The sequence below is a fragment of the Microcebus murinus genome, chromosome 4, assembly GCF_040939455.1.
Source record: "Microcebus murinus isolate Inina chromosome 4, M.murinus_Inina_mat1.0, whole genome shotgun sequence".
Lineage (NCBI taxonomy): Eukaryota > Metazoa > Chordata > Mammalia > Primates > Cheirogaleidae > Microcebus > Microcebus murinus.
Genome location: NC_134107.1, coordinates 18,728,820 through 18,742,884, shown reverse-complemented (window position 1 = coordinate 18,742,884; position 14,065 = coordinate 18,728,820). Strand labels below are relative to the sequence as shown.

Here is a 14,065-nt window from a genome sequence, read left to right as displayed (position 1 = left end):
GTGAACTGTGAGATTTCAGCATGACTCTTTTAGACAATTTGACCTGCAAGCTGATATTGGACACACAGACAAGGCAAGGCAGGGTCAGCCATGCTAGGGTCAGATTAGCAGAACTACCAGGATTATCCACACATGTCACAAGCAATAAATGGTTGTTTTCAACCAATAGGTTTTGGGGTCTTTTGTTATGCAGTCATTAGAGTAATTCACTTTCTCAAATTCTGGGAAGGTTACCAAAAAGACTCCCCCAATTCTTATCCTATAACAATTAAGGACATCTGTACTTATTCTACACAGAGACAACTCATTTAAAACAACATAATTTGTTTTAAATTTAAAATTGCCAATTTCATTAAAGCTTGTAAATATATTTTAAATGGTATTATCTTATGTGATTTAATATATTTCATCAAAATCTTAGTGCTTCATATTTATATTATTCAATTTATGAATAGTGATTGTGAAATTACTTCCAATCAAATTTTTAAATGTAAAACAACTTTTAAAATCACCTCCCATCTCTCCAAGATAAACAGATCAGCAAATAGGATTTCCAGTGAATGGGTTGCCCAGATGATATAAGGCGTCACTGCCAATATTATTTCTTTTAGATGCTCTTTCAGCTTTTCTGCCATAAGTCTCTCTCATTTTAAAGGGACAGATTTTGGGACAATAGCATGGTGATGCAGTAAGAACAAAATGAATAGGCGTTAGACAAATGTTTTCATTATTGTACTATATATCTGAGTATATATAATATACTATATATGTATATGAGGGCTGTCAGGAAAGTATCCAGCCATATAACTGTTCTTGTTACATTAACTCTGGCTGTATACTTTCTGGACAGCCATCACATATCATATGTACACTCATACTTTATAGCCCATAGGTGATGGATAACACAATATTAAGCTGTCCTTATGTTTTAGATTTTGGATGATTGCTTTTGTTTTTCCCATCAGAATAATTCACATAGTTAGATGTGAATGTATTATAGAAATACTTTGCTTGTGAAGAGTGAGAGACAGGAAATGTGAGAATTCTAGGTGGAAAAGGAGAACCAGAAAGCCTCTTAAATTTAGGGAATTCTCAGATAGGTCAGTTTTAGGAAAACACATATAGATTGTTGAGAATGTGGAAACCGATAACTTGTAACTCATTGCATTCACAGAATTCTTAAAGTGTTTGGTGTCTGCAGGGGCACACAGATGGTGGTATGAACACTACAGTTCAGGTTGACATTGCTGTATGCAGTCAGTAAAGGAGCAGACCTGAGAGGAATCTCTGGTGGTTACTATGGAGTAAGCCACCCCAGAAACACCTTGGAGCTATGGTCTTCCTCACAGTCATTGGGTGATACAAACCAATCAGCAGCATAAGGCCTCTTTCTACCAGGGGGTCTGCGTGTGACCTCGGGGTGAGTTACATCTGCTGTGTCTCAGTCACCTTAATGTAAAAAGGGATATCGGTACTGATCTCTCTTTTATATATATATATATATATATATATGTTAATAGTTGTAGTTATGATAGTGCCTAGCACATAGGAAATAATCAGTAAATGTGAGCAATTATCATTATTCCCAGTAAAAGAGATTCATTGTCCCCACCCCTATCTGGTAATTGGAAAATCTCTTGTGTGGCTTCACACCATACATCCTTTAGGAAGGAGATTTTGAGTATAAAGCAAAGTTTAAAAGACCTATTCATACATTTCATAATGGCAATGTAAGTACTGGCTCCCAGAGGCAATGCTTGGATGCAGCATATGATGCTTTACATACAATTCATCATGAATCTGAATGTAACTGTGTTATGTTATAATAACATGTACCAAGTTGGATTTTCCCCCCTGCTTTCTATATTCCATAATGGTCAATAATTGTTGGAGTCCCAAGATAGAGTCATTTTATAGATATCCAGTTGATATTCCACAGAGATCAATGATTGTCTTGGGAAACTTATGGAAGGTGGGCCCCAGAGATTCACACACACATAAATATAAAGAGCGTAATATTTTCCTTCATAGCATTTTCAGAAACACAGGAAGCAGCATCTGTCTAATAGTTTGGTTGGTTAGAGTACACTTTGTATTTTGAGGAATAGAAATGAAAAATATTTGCTGGGAGATGGAAGCTGTATGTATTTTTCTCATCAGGTAATTTATTATAGTCCTATGTAGGAAAAAGAGGAATTGTAAAGGAGGGCAAGATTATTCGATAATTTTTTAAAATCTGTATTTTACCCTTCTTTTAATTAGAAACTATTAATATTTTAAGAGTACCATATTTTGAGCACTTCTTAATGAAAATATTTTTGTATTTGTGTATTAAGAGACAACTTGATGGGAAATGGGAAGAATCTGCAGAACCAAATAGCTTGTAATAGATATTAGTATTATAGGGAAATGGTGTGAACAAATTGGGATGAATGCTTGTTTTCTCTTTTGCTACCTCTTCTCCTTTCTTACCCTAACTCCATCCCTGTGAGATGGTGAAGACTGCACAGAGATCATCTGGACTGTCACCCTTATGCTGAGGGAGGCAGTGAGAATCTTTCAGGACTGTTCATGGAGGGATGTGGACATGAGAACCACTTGTGAAGCAGGAAAAAAATGTTCATTGTGATTTGTGCAAAGCCCTCTGAAATGTCTCTCTGTGCCAGGTTTCTCTACTATTGCACTATAGACATTTTGGTCCAGACAATATTTTGTTTTGTGTGATGAGGGCAAGTGGTTGTGTGGTGGGGACCCTCATGAGCATAGTCGAACATTTAGCAGCATCTGCATGAGGTGTCAGTAGTATCCCCTCCCATTGTAGCAACCAAAAATGTCTCCAGACACTGACAAAGATGCTATTGGAATCATAGTCACTCCTGGAAAAGTGCTCTATGTGAAATTTCCCACTGCTCTGTGGGAAATTAACATCCTGGTATGTCATGTTTAGACATGAAACCGGAAAGGGTTTTCAAAATTATAACAGCTTTGAACTCAAGGAAAGACAAATGACTCACTTTTCTTTGTCATTTGAAGAGCAAAAACAATATCATCAGAACAATTATTTGTTCCCAAACTAGGATTTAATAATACACATACCCTGCACATTTTTGGAATAGGTTGAAGATTGGGAAAAACACCAGGCTGTCTTGGTCTCTAGCCAAATTCTTTTTTCTCTTTGAATACTGGACTGGTGCCTCTACAGTCACGTAGGTATCTACTAAGGGTTGGAAAGACAGAGAATAAATGAGGGGCATCTCACTCTCTTTGCAGCTGTTCTGCTTCAAAGGCCTGGAATTTACGAGTCCCTCATTAAAAAATTCTGCCCTAGTCCCTACTCCACTACATAATGTTTTGGGAATTCAGGAAAATTTATAAATTCCTTAAATAAACAATAGGGAGAAGATATTTATGTTCCTGGATGCTATAAGGATTAAATACCTAATGCTGTGTGTGTGTGTGTGTATACACTTAATATTTTTTCTGTATTATTTGGCAGACTGTTTTTTAGCTCTAAGTTTTATCATAGTCATTTTTCATTTCACCAAAAATGATGCAAAGTTACCAATTTCTTTTGCCTCATATTTGTATCACTATATTTTTATCAATGTTATACTATGGTTTAGATAATTTCCCTGTTGTTTGAGACTTTATTTTAAGCTTGAATATCATAAATAATGCTGCAAAGCAGCAGCAGACATTTTAAAAATAATTTCTAATGCATATCTTTGGTTCTTCAAATGGTTTCAAAGCAAACACTTCATTTACAAAACAGATATTTTAAAGGCTGATAAATCATAGTTATAGTAATGTTGTAGTGAAGGGTACCAAATCTCTGAACCATGGCTGATATTGAAGAGGGTAATTAACAAAATTGCTATGCATATTTAATGGAGAAAATGTTAATATAGAGTATGATACTACTTTACCCCTCTAAAATATAACAACAAACCATGGATACTGTTCATTAACAATCTTAAATAAGCATATCTTCCACTACATCAGTGGGAAAACTCAGAGAAGGTATATATAGATAAAAAATTATCTCCTAGAATCCAAATATTTGGAATCTGCCAGGAATGAAGAATTTGAATTTCACACAGCAAAAATGCTAATTCAATAATACTTTCACCTCTTTTCTAATGATTCAACAACAAGCTCTCAATAGAGAAAAACTATTTATAAAAATCATAAAAGTTCTTATAAATGTTAATGTTTTTGTTTGATCTCAGAACTGAGTTTTATACATTAGTATTATAAAATTACACAATGTCTGTACTTCTAAATTTAACCAAAGTCCTATTCTTTGCAGATATAATTAACAGTCCCACTTCATCTAATATATTTTAATAGGAGACAGATGAAACCAAATTTTGGATCATATAGTGGAAAACGACTTTAAGGTTTTTTTCCTCCAGTCATAAATAACTAGGGACATGGACAAGGAAAACTGCACGACTGTGACAGAGTTCATTCTCCTTGGACTATCAGATGCCCCTGAACTGCAAGTTTTACTCCCACTGATGTTCCTCCTCATCTATGGAGTCACAGTTTTGGCCAACCTGGGAATGACTGCACTGATTCATGTGAGCTCTGGGCTTCATACCCCTATGTATTTCTTTCTCAGCCACTTATCCTTCATAGATTTCTGCTACTCTTCAATCATCGTGCCAAAGATGTTGGCTAATATCCTCAACAAAAACAAATCCATCTCCTTCCTGGGATGCATGATGCAGTTCTACCTGTTTGGCTCGTCTGTGATCACTGAGATCTTCCTGCTGGCTGTGATGGCCTATGACCGCTTTGTGGCCATCTGTACCCCACTGCTGTACATGGTCACCATGTCTCAGAAGCTCTGTGTGGGGCTGGTATCTTGCTGCTACTTCTGTGGGACGCTGTGTTCTCTAATCCACCTGTGCTTGGCTCTTGAGATCCCATCTTATAGATCCAATGTGATTAACCACTTCTTCTGTGATCTACCCCCTCTCTTAAGTCTTGCTTGCTCTGATGTCACTGTGAATGAGGTGCTGCTGTTCATTGTGGCCAGTTTCAATGAGATCAGTACAATTGTGATCATCCTCACTTCCTACTTGTTTATTGTCATCACCATCCTGAGGATGCGCTCTGCAGAGGGAAGGCGCAAAGCTTTTTCTACCTGTGCCTCCCACCTCACGGCCATTGTGGTCTTCCATGGGACGATCCTTTCCATTTACTGCCGGCCCAGTTCGGGTACCAGTGGGGATGCTGACAAAGTGGCCACAGTGTTCTACACTGTAGTGATTCCCATGCTGAACCCCCTGATCTACAGCCTGAGGAACAAGGATGTAAAGGAGGCTCTCAGGAAAGTGCTGGGCTCCAAAGTATATTCCTAGAGATGATTTTGTAGCAGGATTCAGGATTCCAAAGTGGAGACAGGTGAGGGGTCAATATTAGGGTTGCAATGTTGGAATGGAGAGAAGAGTAAGGAACTTGGTAGTTATGCACCAGTCTTTTTGATCTGCTTGTATTGTGCTTTTAAGTTTAAAAGAGTATATTTAACATGTGTCAAACTTTACATTGCTCTGTAATGTTATAAATAGGTACGAATAATACCATTATTAAGGGACACACATTTAGTGTGCTGTAGCACCCTTCCAAGTCTATTATCGGAACTATGATTCCTTTCAAAATAAAGTTTCTGTTGTTTTATAATGCATATCATACCATTGTCAACATGAGTGTATACAAGATAAGAATTCCATATATATATTTATCTTTTATTATTTTTTCTCTTTTATGTTCATTATTTAGTTTATTGTATTATTCCATTATTTTATTGTAATTGTTATAGAATTCAGGGTTGTTGGAAAGTTGGATACCATGTTATCTGATAAATGAAAAATTTATAGTTATTTCATAGGAATCTGAAGAAAATTGAATTAAAGAAGCTGGAAACATGTACAAGGAATTTAGAATAATAACTAAAACATAATTAGTTCCTGTTCTCTGTGTGTAAATATATATCTTAATATATATTAACATAATAATTTAAAAACATTATCATAAATAGAAGCATTTCTGAATTAAACCTCTTCTTTCACTTTTTTTCATTTAACTTTATGATAACTTTAAAATTCATTGTGGATAATATGCTTACTGACAACTTATAAATGGACTTCTAACCTTTGTTTATGTTGTTTGCAAGTCTTTGATTTTGCTGAAATGCCTTTTATTTCATCTTTTCTCTATATATTTAAAGCACATATCTTTATTTGTTCCTGATTTATACACACAATTGACACTTTTTTTGTAAATTCCACTATGACTTATGTAAATTGCCTCCTTGTATTATACATGTCTAAATTAAACTTCTCTCTGTGGATCTATAATAATGTTAGAAAAGCAATAGGCTTGAGGTCTTGAAGACTTAAGATTTATAATTTGTCAAGTAATGTAATTTCTTCAATTCTTGGTTTTCTCCATTTTAATGTTGAATAATACTGCTAACCTCACATTTTAATGGATTAAATTTTCACATCTATATACTCACTGACATTAAGAAAGTAGTCATTTATTATTTAAATGAAGTTTGAGACCTGGGGTTATTTAATTTTTATTTCACTATCAGTAGCATATGATAAGTTTTTTTTTTATTTTTCCAATTAATTGGATGGTTGAGTAAATACTGGTGAATTATTGGTATGCATGTTGAGATTAATGTATGAATTTAGAGCACTTAACAATATTAACAATATTTGATAGCACAACATAGTGATTATAATCAACAATAAGTTAGGGTGTACTTTAAAATAACTAAAAGGGTGAAATCAGAATGTTCCTAACACAAAGAAATGTTAAATGCTTGAGGTGATGGCTACCCCAATTACCCTGATTTAATTAATTCATATTGTATGCCTGTATCAAAATATCCCATGTGCACCAAAAAGATATACAGAGATTATGTACCCATAATAATTAAAAATAAATTTGACTCAAACTGAACAAAAATAATTCATGTAACCAAAATGCTTGTACACCTGTAATCCTTTGAAATTAAAAAATCCTTAGAAAATAAAAAAATCAAATTAAAAATAAAAACATTTAAAAATGAAGAATGTCTTCCTACACTGTGTATTGTTTGAACTTGATCTTTAAAAAAAGAATGAGCAGAATTTTAGGATGTACATTTCAGTAAGAAAGGAGTTTTATTTGGCAGAAAAAAAAAAAAGCATGAATAAAATCCAGGAAGTGAGAATGTAATACTTATCAAGATCCAACAGATATTTTATTGATCTAACATGGTATAAAATGTGTGTCTGTGCATTGTGCATAGAAGTAGCTGACATGAATGTAAACTTGATTAAGAGGCGTTGTATGTCACCAATGTGTTTTTAAAGGGGCTCCAGTGAGAAAATGTGATAAACTGTGATAAACTTCACCAAAAGCCTAGAAATTATACATTAGAGATTAGATTATTTTAGGACAAAATAGAGATTATGAATGCCTGCCCAACCTGTAGTTCATGCTGGTATTCTGATTAGAAAGATAGCACAAATATTATCAATCCTTAATAAACTATTTTTTCCCCTAGCATGGAAATAATCTCTGAATCGGTCTCAACAGAATTCTCACTCACCTTTAGAAAAAAGTGTTTGCTATGATCAACACCTAAGTATGCATACAGAAACAACATTTATTGGGTGACGGGCAGATGGGAGGGAGATGGGGGATGGGTAAATACATACAATATGAGTGTGATGCATCTGGTGGATGGACACACTTGAAGCTCTGACTGCGGGGGCAAGGGCAACTTATGTAAACTAAACATTTGTACCCTCATAATATGCAGAAATTTTAAAAAGTGTTTGCTGAAAATCAGCAAGAAGAAATCAAAAAACCCTATCAAAAAGTGGGCAAAGGAAATGAACAGAAATTTTTCAAAGGGACATACACTAATGGCCAACAAATATGTGAAAAAATGCTCAACATCTCTAATCATCAGGGAAATGCAAATCAAAACCACAGTGAAATATCACTTATCACCAGTGAGAATGGCCTTTATCAAAAAGTTCCAAAATAATGAATGTTGGCGTGGATGCAGAGTGATAGAAGCACTCATAAACTGCTGGTGGGACTACAAACTAGTGCAACCTCTGGGGAAAGCAATATGGAGATACCTCAAAGAGATACAAGTAGACCTACCATTTGATACAGCAATTCCATTACTGGGCATCCTCAAAAAAACAGAGGACATTCTATAAAGAAAACATCTGCACTAGAATGTTTATAATAGCACAATTCACAATAGCAAAGATGGGGAAACAACCCAAGTGCCCATCAATACATGAGTGTATTAATAAAATGTGGTATATGTATGCCATGGAGTGCTATTCAGCTCTAAGAAACAATGGTGATATAGCACCTCTTGTATTTTCCTGGATAGAGCTGGAACCCATTCTACTAGGTGAAGTATCCCAAGAATGGAAAAATAAGCTCCGCATGTAGTCACCATCAAATTGGTTTTAACTGATCAACACCTAAGTGCACATACAATAGTAACATTCATCGGGCATCGGGCAGCTGGGAGGGGGAAGAAAAGGATAGGTATATACAAACATAATGAATGTGTTGCATGCTATCTGTAGGAGAACACGCTTGAAGTTCTAACTGGGGGGAGGTAAGGGGTAGCAAGGGCAATATATGTAACCTAAACATATGTACCCCCATAATATGCTGAAATAAAAAAAAAGTGGAGTAGTCTTAAGTATTGAAAGCTAACTGCCTACATGAATGTGTTCAATATAAAATGAAAATTAGGCAATCATTAGCATCAAGACTTATTTACCATGGGAAATTAAAAATGCCAGCTCTCTCTTACCTTAATAACTCACTTTTGCTTGAAAAACTTGTACACCATGCTTCTCTCTACTCACTATTCAAGGATTGAAGTTCTTGTTTTGTTAAGGGAGAAAAAACTAACATGGGAACAATTCTATATAGGCTTAACCAACTTACTTGTAATGCTCATATTATTTTGAATTTATGATTATTATTTAAATGTTTATTTTATGTATATATTATTTGATAAGGACTGAATTAAATAATTATTTCATACAGAAAAATAAGAAATCAGATAAGATTGTGTTTTAGATGTTGGATGTCTGATGAGGAAATGCTTTTTCTTTTGATTTCTGTTTTTCTGAGTAGTCAAAAATTATTTTTGTAACATGTGCTGCTTATGCACTTTCTAATTTTCTTTCAAATTAGGACATTATATTACTATTCAATTCAATTTTGAATTCCACATTTTTTTTTTGAATCTTGAAAAACTGCCATATGAACAAGCACAAACAAGTGTATTTGATAATGAGAAAAAATAGCCCACATCTCCATCACATGAGCTACCCCCTATCAGCTACCGACTTAAGTGTGAAATCCACTTAGATGATCTGACCTGCCAGCTGATACTGGACATATAAGCAAGCCAAGCCACCATCAGCCATGCCACGGTCAGATCAGCAGAACTACCTGGATAATCCTTGCAATAGTGTCACAAGCAATAAGACCTACAGACACAAAACACTTTAAGAATTCTATGGATGTAGTGAGTTATAGGTAATCTATTTACACATTCTCAAGAATCTGTATATCTTTTGCTAAAATTGATCTAGCTGAGAATTCCCTAAATTTAAGAGTCTTTATAGTTTTCTTTTTCCACCTAGAATTTTCACATTCACTTTCTCCCACTCTTCACAAGTGACTTATGTAATCCGTTCACATCTAACTATCCATGAGGTCTGATTTTTTTTTTTTTAATCTAGAAACCTCAAACCCATGGGACTGCAAATTAGTACAAACTCTGTGGAAAATAATTTGGAGATATCTCAAAGAAATTAAAATAGAACTACCATTTGATCCAGCAATACCACCACTGGGCAGCTACCTGAAAGGTAAAAAGACATTCTATAATAAAGACATCTGCATTAGAATGTTTGTAGCAACATAATTCATAATTTCAAAGATGTAAATACAACCCAAGTGCCCATCAATACATGAGCAGATTAATAAAATGTGGTATATGTGTACCATGGAGTACTAGTCAGCCACAAAAATCAATGGTGATATAGCACCTCTTGAATTATCCTGGATAGAGCTGGAGCCCATTCTCCTAAGTAAGGTATCACAAGAATAGAAAAACAAGCCTCAGATGTACTCACCATCCAATTGGTACTTATTGATCAGCATTTATGTGCACATATAGTAGTAACACACAACGAGAGTTGGGCAAGTGGGAGACGGGAGTAGGGATGGGTATGTACACACCTAATGAATGTGTTATGAATCGTGTGGGGGATGGACATGCTTGTAGCTCGGACTTGCACAGTGCAAAGACAATACATATAACCTAAAAGTTTGTACCCCCATAATATTCTGAAATTAAAAAAAAAAAGAAATTAACTTGTTCCCTAGTGAAAGAAACTAAAAAAAAAGTTGGGAGGATAACAGTCTGATCTCTCTTTTTTTGTATAAAGATGAAATATGTTAATAGTTGTAGTTATAATAGTACTTAGGACATACGAAATACCCAATAAATATGGCAGTTATCATTATTCTCAATAAAAGAGATTCATTGTCCCCACCTCTATCTGGTATTTGGAAGATCTCTTGTGTGGCTTCAAATTTTACATCCTTTAGGAAAGAGCTTTTGAGTATAAGGTAGACAAAGTTTCTAAGATCTATTCATATATATCATAACAACAATGAAAGTACTGGCTCACAGACAATGCGTGTATGCAGCACACACTGTTTTGCAATTCATCGTGGACTCTGAATGTAAGTGTATTAGATTATAATAACAAGTAACAAGTTGGTTTGTTTTCACCATTGTTTATATTCCATAGTGGTCAATAATTGTTGAAGTCCCAAGACAGAGTGGTTTTTTGGTATCTTGTTGATATTCCACAGGGATCAACGACTGTATTGGGAATCTTATGGAAACTGGGCCCTGGAGATTCACACACACTCAAATATAAAGCATATTTCCATCATAGAATCTTCAGAAACAGGGAAAGCAACATCTGTTCAATAGCTTGGTTAGTTGGACTACACTTTGCATTTTGAGGAATGGAAATGAAAAGAGTTTTCTGAGTGTATTATATATTTTTCTAACTCGGTAATTTATTACAGTCCTATGTAGGACAAAGAAGAATTGTAAAGGAGGGCAGGGTTATTAGACAATTTTTTGAAAAAAAAATCTGTGTTTTTATCCTTCCTTTAATTAGAAATTATTTTAAGGAGTATCACATTTTGAGCACTCCTTAATGAAAATATTTTTCTTTGTGTATTAAGAGATAACTTGATTGTAAATGGTAGCAGTTGCAGAACTAAATATCTGGTAACAGATATTAGTGTAATAGGGAAATAGTATGAATGAATTGGGATAAATGCTTGTTTTCTCTCTCCCTCCCTCTTTCCCCCTCTTCCCGTAACTTCATCTATGTAAGCTGCCAGAGACTGCACAGATAATCTGGACTGTCACCTTGATGCTGAGGGTGGCAGTGAGAATCCTACAGGACTGTTCATGGAGGAAAAAGGACATGTGAACCACCTGTGAAGCAGGAAAAAAATAAAGGATTATTTTGACTTTGGGCAAAGCCCTCTGAAATGTCTCTCTGTGCCAGGTTTCTCTACTGTGGTTCTATAGACATTTTGGTCCAGATAATGTTTTGTTGTGTGTTGGGGGCAACTGATTGTAGGGTAAGGACCCTCATGAGCATAGTAGAACGTTTAGCAGCATCTGCATGAGGCGTCAGAGTACCCACTCCCCATTGTAACAACTAAAAATATCTCCAGTCATTGACAAATTGGAATCAAAATCACCGCTGGAAAAGACACACTGCTCTACGGGCAATTAACATCCTGATTTGTCATGTTTAGACATGAAAACAAGAAAGGGCTTTCAAAATTACAAACTGCTTTGTCCTCAGGTAAAGACAAATAACTTAGTTTTCCTCCTCATTTGAAGAGTGAAAAACATATCATCAGAGCAAAAATGATGCAAAATTCTCATTTTATTTAGCTATATATTTTTCATCACATATATGCTATAATTTTGATTATTTCCCTATTGTTTGATACTTCATTTCTATGTTTTAATAGCATAAATAATGCAGCAATGCAGCAGACATTTTAGAAAAAATTTCTGATGGACATCTTTGGTTCTTCAAATAGACTCAAAGCACTAAATTCATTTAAAAAATAGGTATTTTTAACACTGACAATTCATAGTTACGGTAATGTAGTGAAGGGGGCCAATTCCTTGCATCATTGCTGATATTGAAGAGTGTGATTAACAAAATTTCTATGCATATTTTATGGGGAAAATGTTAATATAGAGTATAGTAGTACTTTCTCCCTCTGAAATATATTAATAACAACAAAATATGAACGACTGTGAGTTAACAATCTTAAGTAAGCATTTCTCCCATTACTTCAGTAGAAAACTTAGAGAAAGGTATTATATAATATAAAAATTATTTCCTAGCATCCAGATACTTGGTATTTGTCTGGAAAAGGATTTGAATTTCACACAGTAATAAGGCTGATTAAAGAATATTTCACCTCTTTTCTAATGATTCAATGACAAGCTCTCAATTGTGAAAAACTAATTACAAGAATCATATCAGTTCATATAAATGTTAATGTTTTTGTTTGATCTCAACACTGTGAGTTTTATTTATCTGTATTCTACAATTATATAATGTCTGAAATTATCTTAAGTTTCTCCAAAAGTCCTATTCTTTGTTGATAACATTAATAATTCCACTTCATCTGGTATCTTTATATAGGAGACACATAAAACTAAATTTTGGATCACATAGTGGAGAATGACTTTGAGATTTTTTTCCTACAATCCCAAATAACTTGGGGCCATGGGCAAGAAAAACTGCACCACTGTGACAGAGTTCATTCTCCTTGGACTATCAGATGCCCCTGAGCTGCGAGCTTTCCTACCTCTGATGTTCCTTCTCATCTATGGAGTCACAGTTTTGGCCAACCTGGGTATGACTGCATTGATTCATGTGAGCTCTGGGCTTCATACCCCTATGTACTTTTTCCTCAGCCACTTATCATTTATAGATTTCTGCTACTCCTCAATCATCATGCCAAAGATGTTGGCTAATATCCTCAACAAAGACAAATCCATCTCCTTCCTTGGATGCATGATGCAGTTCTACTTATTCTGCTCATTCGTGGTCACTGAGGTCTTCCTGCTGGCTGTGATGGCCTATGACCGCTTTGTGGCCATCTGTAACCCACTGCTGTACATGGTCACCATGTCTCGGAAGCTCTGTGTGGAACTGGTATTTGGTTGCTACTTCTGTGGAATGCTGTGCTCTCTAATCCACCTGTGCTTGGCTCTTGAGATCCCATCTTATAGATCCAATGTGATTAACCACTTCTTCTGTGATCTACCCCCTCTTTTAAGTCTTGCTTGCTCTGATGTCACTGTGAATGAGGTGCTGCTGTTCATTATGGCCAGTTTCAATGAGATCATTACCATGGTGATCATCCTCACTTCCTACTTGTTTATTCTCATCACCATCCTGAGGATGCGCTCTGCAGAGGGAAGGCGCAAAGCTTTTTATACCTGCGCTTCTCACCTCACGGCCATTATGGTTTTCCATGGAACAAGCCTTTCCATTTACTGTCGGCCCAGCTCAGGTACCAATGGGGATGCTGACAAAGTGGCCACAGTGTTCTACACTGTGGTGATTCCCATGCTGAACCCCCTGATCTATAGCCTGAGGAACAAAGATGTAAAGGAAGCTCTCAGGAAAGTTAAGGAGAAGATTTTATAGCAGGATTCATGATTTTAAAGTGGAGATGGGTGAGGGGTCAATAGGAAGGTTGCAGTGTTGGAATGGAGAGAAAAGTGAGGAACTCAGTAGTTATGTGCCATTCCTTTTGATTCACTTATCTTTGTGCTTTGAAATTTAAGAGAATGCACTTAACATGTTTCAGAGCTTGCATTGATCTATGTTATAAGTATGGGTAACAATATTATTAAGACACACACATTTCATTT

General features: G+C 35.4%; 2 protein-coding genes across 2 annotated transcripts; both read left to right on the top strand.

Annotated features, from left to right (window-relative positions):
• The first annotated feature begins 4,433 nt into the window (after nucleotides 1-4,433).
• On the top strand, nucleotides 4,434-5,406 carry LOC105861317 (olfactory receptor 5L1-like). The gene has a single exon (XM_012746709.2). It carries the CDS (start codon nucleotides 4,434-4,436, stop codon nucleotides 5,367-5,369), a length of 936 nt encoding a protein of 311 aa, XP_012602163.2. The 3' UTR covers nucleotides 5,370-5,406.
• Nucleotides 5,407-12,908: 7,502 nt separating this feature from the next.
• LOC105861316 (olfactory receptor 5L1-like) lies at nucleotides 12,909-13,838 on the top strand. Its single transcript, XM_012746707.2, has one exon. The coding sequence runs from the start codon at nucleotides 12,909-12,911 to the stop codon at nucleotides 13,836-13,838; it is 930 nt and encodes a 309-aa protein (XP_012602161.2).
• The last annotated feature ends 227 nt before the right edge of the window (nucleotides 13,839-14,065 follow it).

Coding starts and splice junctions, on each gene's coding strand:
- LOC105861317 (XM_012746709.2), top strand. CDS start 4,434: ATGGACAAGGAAAACTGCACGACTGTGACAGAGTTCATTCTCCTTGGA.
- LOC105861316 (XM_012746707.2), top strand. CDS start 12,909: ATGGGCAAGAAAAACTGCACCACTGTGACAGAGTTCATTCTCCTTGGA.